The sequence below is a fragment of the Lagenorhynchus albirostris genome, chromosome 20 (genome assembly GCF_949774975.1).
Source record: "Lagenorhynchus albirostris chromosome 20, mLagAlb1.1, whole genome shotgun sequence".
Lineage (NCBI taxonomy): Eukaryota > Metazoa > Chordata > Mammalia > Artiodactyla > Delphinidae > Lagenorhynchus > Lagenorhynchus albirostris.
Window position 1 is genome coordinate 10959020 of NC_083114.1, and position 14181 is coordinate 10973200.

Below are 14181 nucleotides of genomic sequence, written 5' to 3' on the forward strand. Positions count from 1 at the left end.
ATGTTATAATCTCACTTATGGGTCTTTGGGTAATTAATCCAATCTGAAGTGTGTGTGGTCTATTCCCATCCACTTCTGACAGACCAGAAAACTGAAACTTAAAAGAACAAGGAGATAGAGACTCTAAAAAGCATGGAATGAGTCCATGACATCTGTGAATCCGTATCAGATTGTTATGAAAAAGAACCAACCAGAGCACATGAAAATGAAAAGATGATTGTTAAAAAAAAAAAAAAAGAAGAGTTGATCAGAAGAACGGAAACAGCCAAAGAAGAGAGAAGTTGGGGAGCTGTTGATGAGTTGGAACAAAGGACTACTTCCAGAACCCAGCAAGAACCAAGAAATAAGAATAGGCAGGGCAAGCTGAGACATGGTTCCAGCAACTATCTAAGTTTTGGAAGGAGAAAACATAGTGAAAGAAATACTTGAAGAAATAATCAAAAGAAAATGTCACAGTAATAAAAAAAAAAGAGGACACTAGGTTCAGACACAGCAAACAACAAAACCTCATCTGCAAACTTGGCTGTGACTTCAGAATGCAAAGAATAAAGCTTTTAAAAACTGAAAGCTTCAACAAGAGGGAAGAACAGATTACCCACACATTTGCCTCAGACTTCTCACCAACACCAAATGCGAGAAGGCCATGAGGAATGTCTTCAGAGATAGTTTGGAATACGATTATTCCAAAAGGTGTAAAGGCAAAATGAATACACGCTGAGAAATGCAAGGGCTTGGAAAATGACTATCCCTACCTGACAGTCCCTACCTGAAAGAATTACTTGAGGAGACATTCTAATTAACAGAGGAAGTAAATCCAAGCGGAAGTCATGGAATTTAAGAAGCAGCGGTGAAAACTATACACTAAGGGCTTCCCTGGTGGCGCAGTGGTTGAGAGTCCACCTGCCGATGCAGGGGACACGGGTTCGTGCCCCAGTCCGGGAAGATCCCATGTGCCGCGGAGCAGCTGGGCCCGTGAGCCATGGCCGCTGAGCCTGCGCGTCCGGAGCCTGTGCTCCGCAGCGGAAGAGGCTACAACAGTGAGGGGCCCGCGTATCGGATAAAAAAAAAACAAAAAAAAATACACTACAAAGGTGAACGCTGGCACTTCCCTGGCAGTCCAGTGGTTAAGACTCCACGCTTCCACTGCAGGGGGCGTGGGTTCAATCCCTGGTCTGGGAACTGAGATCCCGCAGACCAGGTTACCTAATGTAAATCATACCTCAATACACTTAACTGAGGAGGGGGAGGAGGAAAGGGGAGGGGGAAGGGTGGGAGGAGAAGAGGGAGGGGATTACAGCGTTACAGTCAAGATCAAATAAGAAAGCCTGGATCACTCTTACCACTCAGCATCTATCTGGAGATCCTGTGCAATGCAATTTAATAAGAAAAATAAGTAAGCTGGGTAAATATTGGCAAGGATATAACTGTTGAGATTTGTAAACAATGTGACACTCTACCGAAATAAACCCAAGAGATTAACTGACAAACTATTAGAAAATAAGAAAATTCAGCCAAGTGGCAGGAATTCAAGACACAAAGATTTCAAATACACAGCAGACAAGTAATTTATATCCAAAATACAGGGAAAGAGCTCCTAAAAACCAAGAAGAAAAAGACAATTCAGTAGAAGATGAACAAAAAGCATGATTAAGAAACTCAGAGAAAAAGAAAATGGACTTGGGCAACACATTTATGGAAAGATGATTGCTCTCACTAGCAGTCAAGTCAGGACAAAGCAAAACAAGAAAATGTCTTCATCCGTCAAGTTGATGATATCAAGTCTGGTGACACTGTGGGGAAATGGCTCACCTAATCCACAGCTGGTGTGGATATAAATTTGCACAATCTTTTTGGAAAACTGTTTAGCAGTATCTATTACGAGTTTCAATGCTTATACTCTTAACCCATGTATCATTGTTTTAATGATGAAAAATTCCAATGTTTATCACTACACAGTGGTTAGATAAATTATGGTACATCTATTATAGAGAATACTATAGTACAGGTAAAAATAATGAGTCAAATCTATAAATACTCACAGGAAAAGCTCTCCTAGATCTACTATTAAATGGAAAAAATAAGTTAAATTGCAACAATGACATCTAATATCTATCTCTAGAGAGATACCCTCCACGTTGATATACTTTGAAGTGAGGTCTGCAATTGAAGAAGTAGATAAGGAAGACTGGTTTATTTGTACTGATTGTTTATTTGTATTGTTTATTTACAACAAGAATATATTCAAGTGGGAATTCCCTGGCGGTCCAGTGGTTAGGACTCTGCACTTTCACTGCCGAAGGCACGGGTTCAATCCCTGGTCAGGGAACTAAGATCCCATACGCCACAAGCCGTGGCCAAAAAAACAGAGGAAGAATGTATTCAGGAAATAATATGGTTATTTGTACACCAATGTTCATAGCACCATTATTCACAATAGCTAAAAGGTGAAAACACGTCCATCAATAGATGAATGGATAAACAACACATGGTAGATACATGCAATGGAATATTATTCAGCCTCAAAAAGGAAGAAAATCCTGTCACATGTAACAACATGAATGACCCTTGAAGACATGCTAAGTGAAACAAGCCAGACATAAAAAGACAAATCCTGCTTGATTCTACTTATATGAGGCACCTAGAGTGGCCAAGTTCATAGGAACAGAATGTAGAACGGCAGTTCCCAGGGGCTGGGGGAAGGGGGGAATGGGGAGTTATTGTTTAATGGGGACAGAGTTTCAGTTTGAGAGGATGAAAAAGTTCTGGAGCTTCTTCATCCTGGTGGTGATGATTGCACAACAGTGTGAATATATTAATGCCACTAAGCTGTACGCTTGAAAATGGCTAAAATGGTAAGTTTTATATATTTTACCAAATTTTTTTAAAACACTAAATAAAAATAACAAGACAAGCAATTGTAAAAATAATAATAAGGTGGACTGAGCTGATGCCAAAGGATCCCTTTCCATGAAAATACTGGGCAATAGGGACTTCCCTGGTGGCGCAGTGAGTAAGACTCCGTGCTCCCAATGCAGGGGGCCCGGGTTCAATCCCTGGTCAGGGAACTAGATCCCACATGCACGCCGCAACTAAGAGTCCGCATGCCACAATTAAGGAGCCCGCCCACCACAACTAAGACCTGGTGCAACCAAATAAATAAGTAAATATTAAAAAAAAATACTGGACAATAAATATCCAAAAAAAAAGTAAATATGTAACCGAGCTCAAAATAAAGAATGGATAATATACAAGTGCCAGAAACAAAGAGGGAACTACAATCCAGACACAAAAGCAGAAGCTAATGTAGAGAAGAGCCCTGGAAGACTCAGATGGATGAAGGCTCCAGGGCTAGAGGCTGAGAACAGTATTGCTGTTAACTCCACAGACTTGGCCTCAGCCTGTGGAAGGTGAGGAGCTAGAGCAGCGCCTCCTGTGTGGTAGGGATCCGTGAAGGGCTGCTCCACCCATAAAGAAACATTAAAAAAAAAAAAAGGGCTTCCCTGGTGGCGCAGTGGTTGAGAGTCCGCCTGCCGATGCAGGGGACACGGGTTCGTGCCCCGGTCCGGGAAGATCCCACATGCCGCGGCGCGGCTGGGCCTGTGAGCCATGGCCGCTGAGCTTGTGTGTCCGGAGCCTGTGCTCCGCAATGGGAGAGGCCACAACAGTGAGAGGCCTGCATAAAAAAAAAAAAAAAAAAAAAAGTCTTCTGGGGAAGCAGCCAAAAAACCATTCATAGATAGTGGGAAAGAAAAAAGTCACACATGTGTAATTAAAACCCTAAGCCCTTGCCACCTATGGGTGTGGGGTCTAAATTTACACCACTCAAGGAGAATGGAACCGCAAAGCTGTAAATTTAGCATATAAAATGTCCACGATTAGTGAAACACTCAGGCCCAGCAGAGACACAAGACCAATCACTAGAAGGACGTTTTCAAGACCTGGGGGACACAAGATTCCCATAGAAAAGAAAAGGGTGGGGTATTGACCAAGATGAGTTCACAATAGAAAACGCAGAAACGGGCTTCCCTGGTGGCGCAGTGGTTGGGAGTCCACCTGCCGATGCAGGGGACACGGGTTCATGCCCCGGTCCAGGAGGATCCCACATGCCGCGGAGCGGCTGGGCCCATGAGCCATGGCCGCTGAGCCTGCGCGTCCAGAGCCTGTGTTCCACAACGGGAGAGGCCACAACAGTGAGAGGCCCACGTACCGCAAAAAAAAAAAAAAAAAAAAATGAAGAAACAAAACCCACGAGGTACAGGTAGCATGTGCGCAGGTACACACACATGCACACACACATACCAGAATTTGCACCCTCAAGAACTGGAGATACCAGAGCAGCCTGAACGTACCTATGCAACACAGGCTCCAAATGACTGAGATTCAAGATGGGCCATAGAACATAATTAAGGTTCAGAAGGAAGAAGCTCAGCTCCATTTGGAACTCGCAGAGCATTAAGTGGTTTTGAGATGTCCAGGTAGAGGCAAGTAGGAGCCTCCTGAGAATATGAGTCTGGAGCCCAGGGGGTAGGTCTTGGCTAGAGATGAACTTGGGGGTCATCACCACGGGTAGCTGTGATTGGCCAGGGCCTGAACCATGGCGGGGGCTGTCTCTGCAGTGAGCCCTGCGTTTAAGGGCAGGAGTGTGGAAGGAGGCAGGGGTAGAGCTCGATCTATAACACCAATTTTGATTGCAGCCTTTTCCAGAAAGTGTTTTTAGAACTTCCTCTCCCCAAAAGAGTCCCCAGAGGCTCTCTCCTCAGGCCCCTGACTCAGCCTGTTTTATTGCACTGTAGCCGTGGCCATGATCCTCTTCCTGTCTGCTGTGAGCTCCTACAGAGGTAACAAGGCCAGCCTGCTTCTCTTTATTTCCCCACCATCCTGGGTTGAGCCCACGTCTCGGCTCCAGAAGTGGCTGCTGGAATGAATGAAATCGGCGTGTGTGTTCTGCCATGTTGTGGGAATTCATATCATGAATCCACAGAGGAATGGGACTCAGAAGGAGCCAGACACACGGCTGGTTTCCTCTTCCTCACCCCTCCTTCTCTCTCTCTCCCTCTTGCTCCCCATTTCATACTGGGAGGAAACAGCATCAATTCTTGGACTCAGGCAAGCCACTGCCCCTAATCTAACCTCTCATGAGCTCCATGATGCATTTGTTAGAACTGTGTTTGTGAAAGATCTTTCACTCTTCTTTCCCCCTTCCCACGTTATAATGACCAGGCACTGAAGGCACTTTGCAAGTATCAGCTCATTTAATGTGTGCAATTTGTGTGCTAGCCCCATTCTGCAGATGAAGAAACTGAGGCTCTGAGAGGCGATGTGACTTTCCTGGCCACAAAGCCATGGGGTGGCAGGGCCAAGGTTCAAACCCAGACCTCTTAGATTCCAAAGCTACGGTTTCAGCCTTGCCCATCGACCTCCATCTGCCTCCTCCTCCCCTGCCCTCCCAGCTCACACTGCTTCTCACTCACCTCCTCCTTAGCTCACACTGTGTCTGAGTCACACATTCCTTGGCAGACAAGTGCGGGTTGGGATGGGAGGGGATGGCCAGATGGGTGGTGAGTACAAGTCTCGGTTTGTCTTTTCATCACTCCAAGCATTGTCCCAGGGAAGCACTTGGAGTCCATGACCCCCTCTGGGCCCCCTCCGGGTTCCTGGGGTGAAGGAAAGAGTAGACAAAGGGTCCATCTGCAAATGAGTAGCAGGGAAGACTGGGAAATTTCCTCTGGACTGGTCTTGGGTACCAGACTCAGAGCCCACTCGTTCTGTGAATGTGACAGTGGCCCAGGAGGGCCTTGCCGTTAAGACTCTGGGTTGCTCGGACTTGACTCTGCCGGGGCTCAGAACTGTGCTGAGCCTTGGTCCAATTTGGGAAGCAAAGCCCTGGTCTGGGAATCAGGAGACTGAAGGTCTAAGTGTGATGCTGCCCCCAACTTGGAGGACCTTGGGCAAGATGCAGCTCCTCTGAGCCTTGGGTGCTTCGTTTGTAAAATGGAACAGTCATCCCAGGCCTGTCCATTTCTCAGGATGGGCAAGCTGGTATGGGGCGGGCTCTGAACCAAGGAGGCCGGGATGGGGAGGGTAAGAAAAGGAACAGATGCTGGGCTAAGACAGCTACCGCCAAGATGGTCAACACCAAAATGGTCATTCTCTTGGGCTAGGCCAGGACTGTCTCACTGAGCGTCTCCTGATAGGTAGCCTGGCCCAGACCATGACAGGAAAGATGGGGCCAAGAGAGGAAGGAAAAGAGGAGATGGGAAGGAGGGGAAGTAGGAGGAGCGATATATTGGGTGGGGACGAGGGACAGAAAAAGCTAACAGAAGCAGAGGCACCCTGGATCCTGGATAGGGTTCTAGCCCCAGCTCTGCTTCTCCCTCCTGTGTGACCTTAGTCAACTACAGCCCCTCTCTGAGCCTCAGGTTCCCCATATGCCATCTCACATTTTATAAGCTCCTTGGTTCCATCCTCCACTTGCCTTATGAAGCCTGGGTCCATAGGTTCATTGTCAAGAATGCTTCCTTGAGACCCCCTCTCTTGCCTCCTTCTAAAATTCCTGCCTCTCCCCTCTGGGCCCAACAACCCTCAGTTTAAGGGTTGACCCCTTTATGTTTTGACTTACGCTCTGTGACACATCACAAGGCAGAAGCCTTAGCTAAATCACCTTTGGCCCCTCCTACCAAGCACTGATACATAGTAGGTGCTCAACGAACATTCTGTTCATAACATGAAATGGTCAGATGGACAGAAGGATGGATGCCTAAAAGAATATGCCTGCTTTGTCTGCTGATTAAGCTCCTGGTCAAAACTCCCCTCCTTAAAAAGCCTCTGGACGAATCCCCAGCCGTAACTTCTTCAACAATTCGACCAAAGGAAGTTACAACCCCAACTGCTGCCCCTCTCCCCTGCCCATTCCCAAAGGCTTTCCAGTTGCTACCCTACATTAACTAGCAGATTCCAAGGAGCTTGGACCCTGCCGCCTGCCCTTAATTACCCATGCTCCTGGGTGGTCATCCAATGAACACAGGAAGCTCTGTTGAAGTAACCTAGAGTTTTTCTGCCACAGAAAACCCTGCAGAAGTCCCCACGAGGATTCCTGCAGGTCATAGAATTCAGGGGTTGTAGGCGAAGTTCCCAGACAGATAGATGACTCTTCGTAGAAAACCCAGGTTCTAGCCCCAAATTGCCGTCATTTCAAACTGCGCACTGTCCACAACACACACATGTACACACCCAGCCAGGAGAGAAGCAGAACCTTACCTTGATGCTCCTCCAGTTTCCCCATGGTCTCGATCTGCTCCACCAGGTCATTTGAATTCCACTGGCTCATCCCAATGAGGATGGCGTTCTTCCCTTCGGCCACCTCCTCTGTGGAAAGAAGTAAAGACGGGCATGAGTCGGCAGGGCTGTGTAGAGGTAGCCCTGACAGGAGCCTATGTCTCAGGGAGTATTTATTTCTTCCTTTGAGTTGAGGAAGATGTCAACTATTGAAGGTGTCTATAGTTACAGACAGGTATAAGACATCCAGGAATTTTTCATTGCAAGAAGGCATTGTTGTTATACCCTACCGGGTCTCCACATGTTACAGCAAAAAAAAAGTAACAAGGGAACAGTCATGAGAGAGGCTGAAAACTCACAGAAGGCTCCACTCCTAGCATTCAGAGTGGTATTTCTTGAAAGGCAGTGTGTTTGGGAAGAAAAAGTAAAGCCTTCCCACTAGGTAGCAGTTTTTCTTTGGGTGAGTTACTTGGCTTCTCTGAGCCTCAGTTTTCCTATCAGTAAAATGGGACTGGCAATGTCTAATCATAGCGTTGTTGTAAGGATTAAAGGAGAGATAATGAACATAAAGACCTTGGTGCACAGGGGGTGCTTACAGATGGGAAACATTAAGGTTACATCTTCACATGAAGAGTGAGTTGCCATCCTTGTTTGAGCAGATCAGGATTTGAGTGGTGTAGGAGCAGCTCTGGAGTAACTGAGAGAGCAGAAGACTTCTGCCTCTAAGCAAGCCTTAAGCTATATGGAACCCTTAACCCACATCTCAACGTTATGAACCTCTTAATGCTTCCATTCTCCCTTTAGTCCTCCCCTCAACCCTGTCTCTATCCTTGCCCTTTCCCAGTCTGAGCTCAGAGGAATTGGTGAGGTCATATTCCCTAACACACTGAACACAAGCCCCTGGGTCCCACACATCAATTACACATATCTGGTACAGTCCCTCATCCCTGAAAGGGACATTTCCTCAAGAACAAACCCACAGGAATGCCCCCTCTCTCTCTTTAAAGAGACAGGCCTTCCTGGTGAAGACCTTTGTGCCTTTTCTCATAGAGCAGACATTAAAGGGTCGTGAGGAGAATTCTTAAGCTCATCGTAACCGAGAACAAGGAGATAAGACCCATTTCACTGCCAGAGAACTTCACAGAGCACATGGAACCAATATGGTGAATCTAAAGCTTGGGGATCTGTCCAGAGTTCTGAACCACTCAAGCTCAGTCATCCAGACCCCATTTCTGGCTGGGACACCTCCTCCTGCCTTATTTGATTATTTTATGTGATCTACTTAACACCACTTACCAAATCCTTAGTACGTACTGAGGTCGTTAGAAGTGTTTTACAAACACAAATTTATTTAGTTCTCATAACAATTCTAAAAAAGTACATATCTCCATTTTATAGACAAGGAGACTGAAGCATGGAATAGTTCAGTAACTTGCCGAAGGTCACTGGCTAGAGACAGGATTTAAACCCAGATATACTATTTCAAGAGTCCTAAAATCCTGCCCTCCTGATGGCCTGCCTGTCCTGGACATCCTGTATTGGCTGCCCAAGCACCACACCCCACCAGACAATTTCCTGAACCCGGTGTGTTCCATCTGGGCACGGTTTACACCTCTAGGCAGCATCATGCTCTGGGCAGAGCCCTGACTGGGTTCCAGTCCTGAGCTGCTACATGGGAGCCTGTACCTTTACAGATGTCCCTCAGCTGTTCCTCTTTTCTTATTGCTTCCGTGGGAATAACAGCTCTGGTTCCACAACTCTTTCTAGCAAACTTTCATGAGGACGACTGACATAGTAAATTTGAAAAGGCTACACAAGCCAGAATGCTGTAAACAAATAGCAGGTAGTACTATTCTTGGGGAAGCAGGGTCATCAGGGGGTCAAGAGCTCCATTCTGGCGTTAGATCGACTCTTTTCAATCCTGGATCCACCATCTGCTAGCTGTCCGACCTTGGACAGTAACTTATGTTTTATGAGCCTCCATTTCCTCGTCTATAAAAGGACATCACAGTAATGCCCACGTCCTAGAATTGCTGTGAGGATTCAATCAGATAATGAGACAATGAAGGTAAAGTGTGTACAAGCACGACTAGCACACGGCGGGAGCACAGATGTGCATAACAGCACAGGAAGATGATGGTACCACCATTACCAACACCACCAGAGCATGTGGAGTTATGCCCCAGTTCCAGTTATGCTGCTGCCTACCCCGATGTCATTCTGTCCCAGCTTCGGAGCGGGGTCGTCAGGGTCAGCCTGTAGCCCACCTTGAGTGCCTATGTCTCCTGGCTCAGTCACCCACGCGTGCAGTTTTCTGCTTGTTCATTTAACATTCATTCTACAACGGAGGGCTTCCTGAGCAGCTGCTGTATGCAGTGTGAGACACGACCTCCATCCTGTAGGAATTCAGCTTTGTGAAAAAACACAGCGGGAAACTGACACAGTCAGATGAGTGAGCTGGGGCTCCTGGTCCAGCGCTGGGTATACAGCAGGTGCTTGCACGTCCTAGATCCTGGCTCTTCTATAATGCGTGATCCCTCTCTCACGGTGTATGTGAGGCTATCGGAACCCCGAGAGGCTTCAGCATCTTCTCCCTCTTCCTTGTATCTGCGTGACCCCCCTCCATCCTTCCCTCTCGGCCTTCTATCTATCTCTCTAGGAAATGTATCTCCTCTCAGACTCTCCCCGTGTTCCTCCCTGCTTGATGCCCATCCCTGACCCAGGTCCCTTTCCACTGATCTCCGTCCCTCTGGGTCCTGGGGTTTCTCTGTCTCAGGCTCTCTGCCGTGTCTGTCCCTCCCTCTGGGCCTCGATCACAATTACTCTTCGCTCTCGCTCTGTCTTTATCCCAGAACCTGTCTCTCTCCTCTCTCTGGGTGGATGTGTCTCTTTCTTGATCTCTTCTCTGGGTTTCTCTGGGTGCCTGCCCCTCGGAGCTTTCCACCTCTGCAGGCCTTCTTGGTGTCTCTGATCTCTCTCTCTCCTGGGTCACTGTCTCTCTCTCAACTCTCTTGGTGTGGCTCTCTTGGTGTCTCTCTTGGTGTGTGTGTATGTGTCCCTCTCTCCCGTCCTCTCTGAGTCTCTCTTGCTCTCTTTCCCTCTCTGCTTTCTCGTATTTTCCCTGGCTTCCTTGCACTCTCTGCTGCTCCCCCCACCCCCCGCCTCAGGCTTCATCCTGCCTGTCTCTCCAGCCGCTCCCTGGCCCCCCACCTCACGGACGAGATTTCTCTCCTTCTCTGGGCCGCTCCTCTGCCCCTGCGCTCAGTACTCAGCCTTAGATCTTCACCCTGGCAACAATGGGCTTGTCCCGAGTGGCAGCAAGAAACACACACACACACATGCACGCACGCACGCACGCACGCACACACACACACACACACACACGGAAGCAGCAGCTGAGAAATCTCCTTTTGGAGTCACTCAGGAGAACCAGGGAGACGCGTGCCTCAGCTCTGAGCCTCCGCTCCGTTTCCCCTCACTGTAGTTGGAGACTCCCAGTGGAGGCCAAAGGCCGCGAAGGGCTTTATCTGAATAAACGTCCTGGTTATTGACTTTGCTTTTCTGACTCCTGGTGACTGTTCCCTATGTGCCAATGCTCAACCCCGGTGACCCCTGGTGCGGACAGAGTTTTTGCATCTACTTCGACCCCCCTGAGCCCCAGTCCCTGCCCATTCTAGGTGCCAGGCTCAGCCTCACCCACCAGTACCACGCCCCTGGCCTTGACCTCAGACTGACTCCGACCCGGAACAAAACCTGGATACAGCGAAAGCCTTTCTTCCTACCCTGGGGCCTCTGTGTCTGCTGGACCCACAGGACTTCAAAGCAGGGAACCTCCTTGTCCCGTGCTAGGCAGGCTTCACCTGCAGCTCATGGAGCTGAGGGCTCGGTCACCTTCGGCCATCAGCCGGTCCAGGTCCCTCCAGCACTCCCTGCCTGAGGCCAACAGGCCAGTCTCTCCACGGACCAGATATGCGCTGCTCTGAGGCCTCTGGGACACAAGATTGCTAACCTCCCCGACTGGGGACCGCTCGCCCCATACCCCACCTACGGCCGTACCACCACCCTCTCTTCATCACAAGGGGGTCCCCACTCAGCCCACTCCCAGAAGCCTTTGGGGCAGCTCCTTGGCATTTGCTTCTCTACGTCCCCTCCCCCAATAAGAGGGAGGGTCAGGGGTCAGCGACACACCTGTGCTTTGCTTCTCTGAGGGCTCCTTTGCCCAGTTTCCCAAAGCGACATCCTCCACTCCAGCCACGAGACAAAGCCTGTACCCCTGCTGTGCTCCAGAGGGGGGACCCGGGGCCCAGAGGCTCAAGACTCGCCTGAGGTCAGACAGTAGCTAGTCACTGCCCCAGCCCTGAGGAAAACCTGGCTGCTCTGACCCTAGACGACCTGCGCCACTTCCCTCTACGCTCAGAGATCCTGAGTTCTGAGCCTCTGGTGTCCTGGTGCAGGAGCAGGGGCACACAGGGCCACTTCAGAGCCTGGGCAGGAAGCACGTCCAGAGGCTACTGGGCCGGGTCTGCCCTCCCGCACAGCGCTGAGCAGGCGCCCCCCTCGCTCACTCTGGCCACACCAGGCTTCCTATTCACTCCTCCCGTAAAAGCTTTGCACTGGCTGTTCCCACTGTCCACAACACTATTCCCCCAGACCCTCACCTGGCTCATGTCTTGCGATTCAGCTCTCAGGTCAAGGCCACACCCGCTGGGGACCTCCCAATTGCCCAGCCACTCTTACCACAGTCCCTTATGTTATACTGGGGGGGAGTGCCTCCATTTCTTTTTTAACGGCATTATTAAAGCTATAACTGACATTCAATAAACTACACATATTTAAAATGTACAATTTGGGAATGCCCTGGCGGTCCGGTGGTTGGCCTCGGCGCTCTCACTGCCGAGGGCCCGGGTTCAATCCCCGGTCACGGAACTGAGATCCTGCAAGCTGCGCAGTGCGGCCAAAAAAAAAAAAAAATACAATTTTTTTTTAATTTTTAAAAAGTACAATTTGATAAGTTTTGACATATGTGCACACCCAGGAAGCCATCACCCTAATCAAGATAGTGGACGTATATCCATGACACCCAGAAGTTTTCTCCTGTCCCTTTTGATCCCTCCTCCCCACCTCCAGGCAACCACTGATCTGCTCCTGTTGCCATAGACTCGTTTGCATTTTCTAGAGTTTTCTATAAATGGAATCATAATATGCACTCTTTCTCAGTCTGACTCTTTTTCACTCAGCACAGTTATTTTGAGATTCATCCGTATTGTTGTGTGTATCAGTTCATTCCTTCTTATTGCCAAGCGGCATTTCATGAATACTGAATACATGAATGTACCGCAACGTGTTTATTCATTTACCCATTGATGTACGTTTGGGTTGTTTTCACTTTGGGGCGATCATAAATGAAGCTGCTATAAACATTCAGGCACATGTCTTTAGGTGGACATATGTTTGCTTACCTCTTGTGTAAATACCTAGGAGTGGAAAGGTAGTTATAACTATGATAAACTAAGAAGCTGCAGTCTGTCTTCCGAAATGGCTGCCCCATTGTCCGCTCCCACCAAGCAGACTTTCAAAGTCCCAATTCCTCCTCCTCCTGGTCAGTTGTCTCAATGAGTCATTCTAATAAGTGTGAGGCAGTACCTCATTGTGGCTTCAGTTTACCTTTTCCTAATAACTAACGACGCTGAGCGTATTTTCATCTTTCACCTTTCATTTTTCATTTATCTACCTTCTTTGGTGAGCCGTCTGTTCCTCTGCATTATTTTATTTATGGAAACTATCAATAGAGCTCGCTTGCTTGGACGTTGTCTTCCCACCCATCACCACTAAACCGTAAGCTCCATGGGGACCACAACATTGTCCACTTGCCCTGCATCCCCTACACCTGGAACAGGGGGATGGAGAGATACCCAATAAATACTTGAGAGAGTAAATAAATAACTCTGAATTCCAGCCGCTGCTCTGCCTGACCCTCTGTGGGACCCTGAACAAGTTTCCCAGTTCTTTGGTCTCAGTTTTCCAGCCTGTAAAATGAGGTCAGGGTGTTGAACTCAAACACCTTGAGGGCCCCCTAGCTCTGACATGGGTTTGAGGCATGTCCCCTCTTGGCCACCATGGGTTTCCCTCACTCTGCACTCCAACCTTGCTAGACTGTGGCTCCCCAGATACCCTCTGACTGTATTGACAGGATGGGGGGTGGTGCTTCTTCTGGGTCTGGGAGCCTGGACCCCACTACCCATCCTGCAGCATCCAATCGCGGGTACCAGCCACCCTGAGGCCCCACGCCTGCTGCCACAGCCCAGGGAGCTGGCATCCTGCCCAGGGGATTGTTATGGTCCCGGATAGCTCCATACTCCTCCCTGACTTCCCCCCAGCCCCTCCCAGGCCTTACATACACAACCAGAGCCCCCAGAGCCTAAGAGTCTTCCTCGGCTACTAGACCATGAGCCATGAAGGTCTCTTGTCCCACCAGGTAAACCCTAGTGCTGGACAAGTGGGATGGAGCTTAAGGAAGAAAGGGAGGGAGGAGGGCCCCATTTTCAGTAATAAGTCGAAGAAAAAGGCCTGACCTGGGCTCCAGCCCCTCTGCCCCCACCTTGCTGTGAGCCTGAGAGGTCCCTTCCATGCTCTGGCCTCTGCTCCTGACAGTGTGGCTCCACCACGGCTGGAGGTGGAACTGCAGAGGCAGCAGGTTGCAGGTGGGGACAGAGATCACACCCAGGCCAGGGTCAGGGCTCAGCCTGGGCTGGAGAACAGAGGCAGGGAGGTGACCCTTCAGAGCATGCCCAGAAAGCCGGACACTCATGGCCTGGCCCCAGATGCTGAGAAAGCCCTTGGGAGCAGAGAAGGAGGATGGCTTTACCTTTTACTGCCCTGAGTGGAGGAAATATGCAAAAGCCTTGT

At 49.1% G+C, this 14181-nt stretch overlaps 1 protein-coding gene across 1 annotated transcript in view; it reads right to left on the minus strand.

The window, feature by feature from the left end:
* Positions 1-14181, minus strand: part of PITPNM3 (PITPNM family member 3) — an 87651-nt gene that overhangs the window by 53565 nt on the left and 19905 nt on the right. Inside the window, exon 3 of the mRNA XM_060133011.1 lies at positions 7258-7365. Within this exon, the coding sequence (XP_059988994.1) occupies positions 7258-7365 (108 nt within the window). The remainder of the gene's footprint in view (positions 1-7257; positions 7366-14181) is intronic.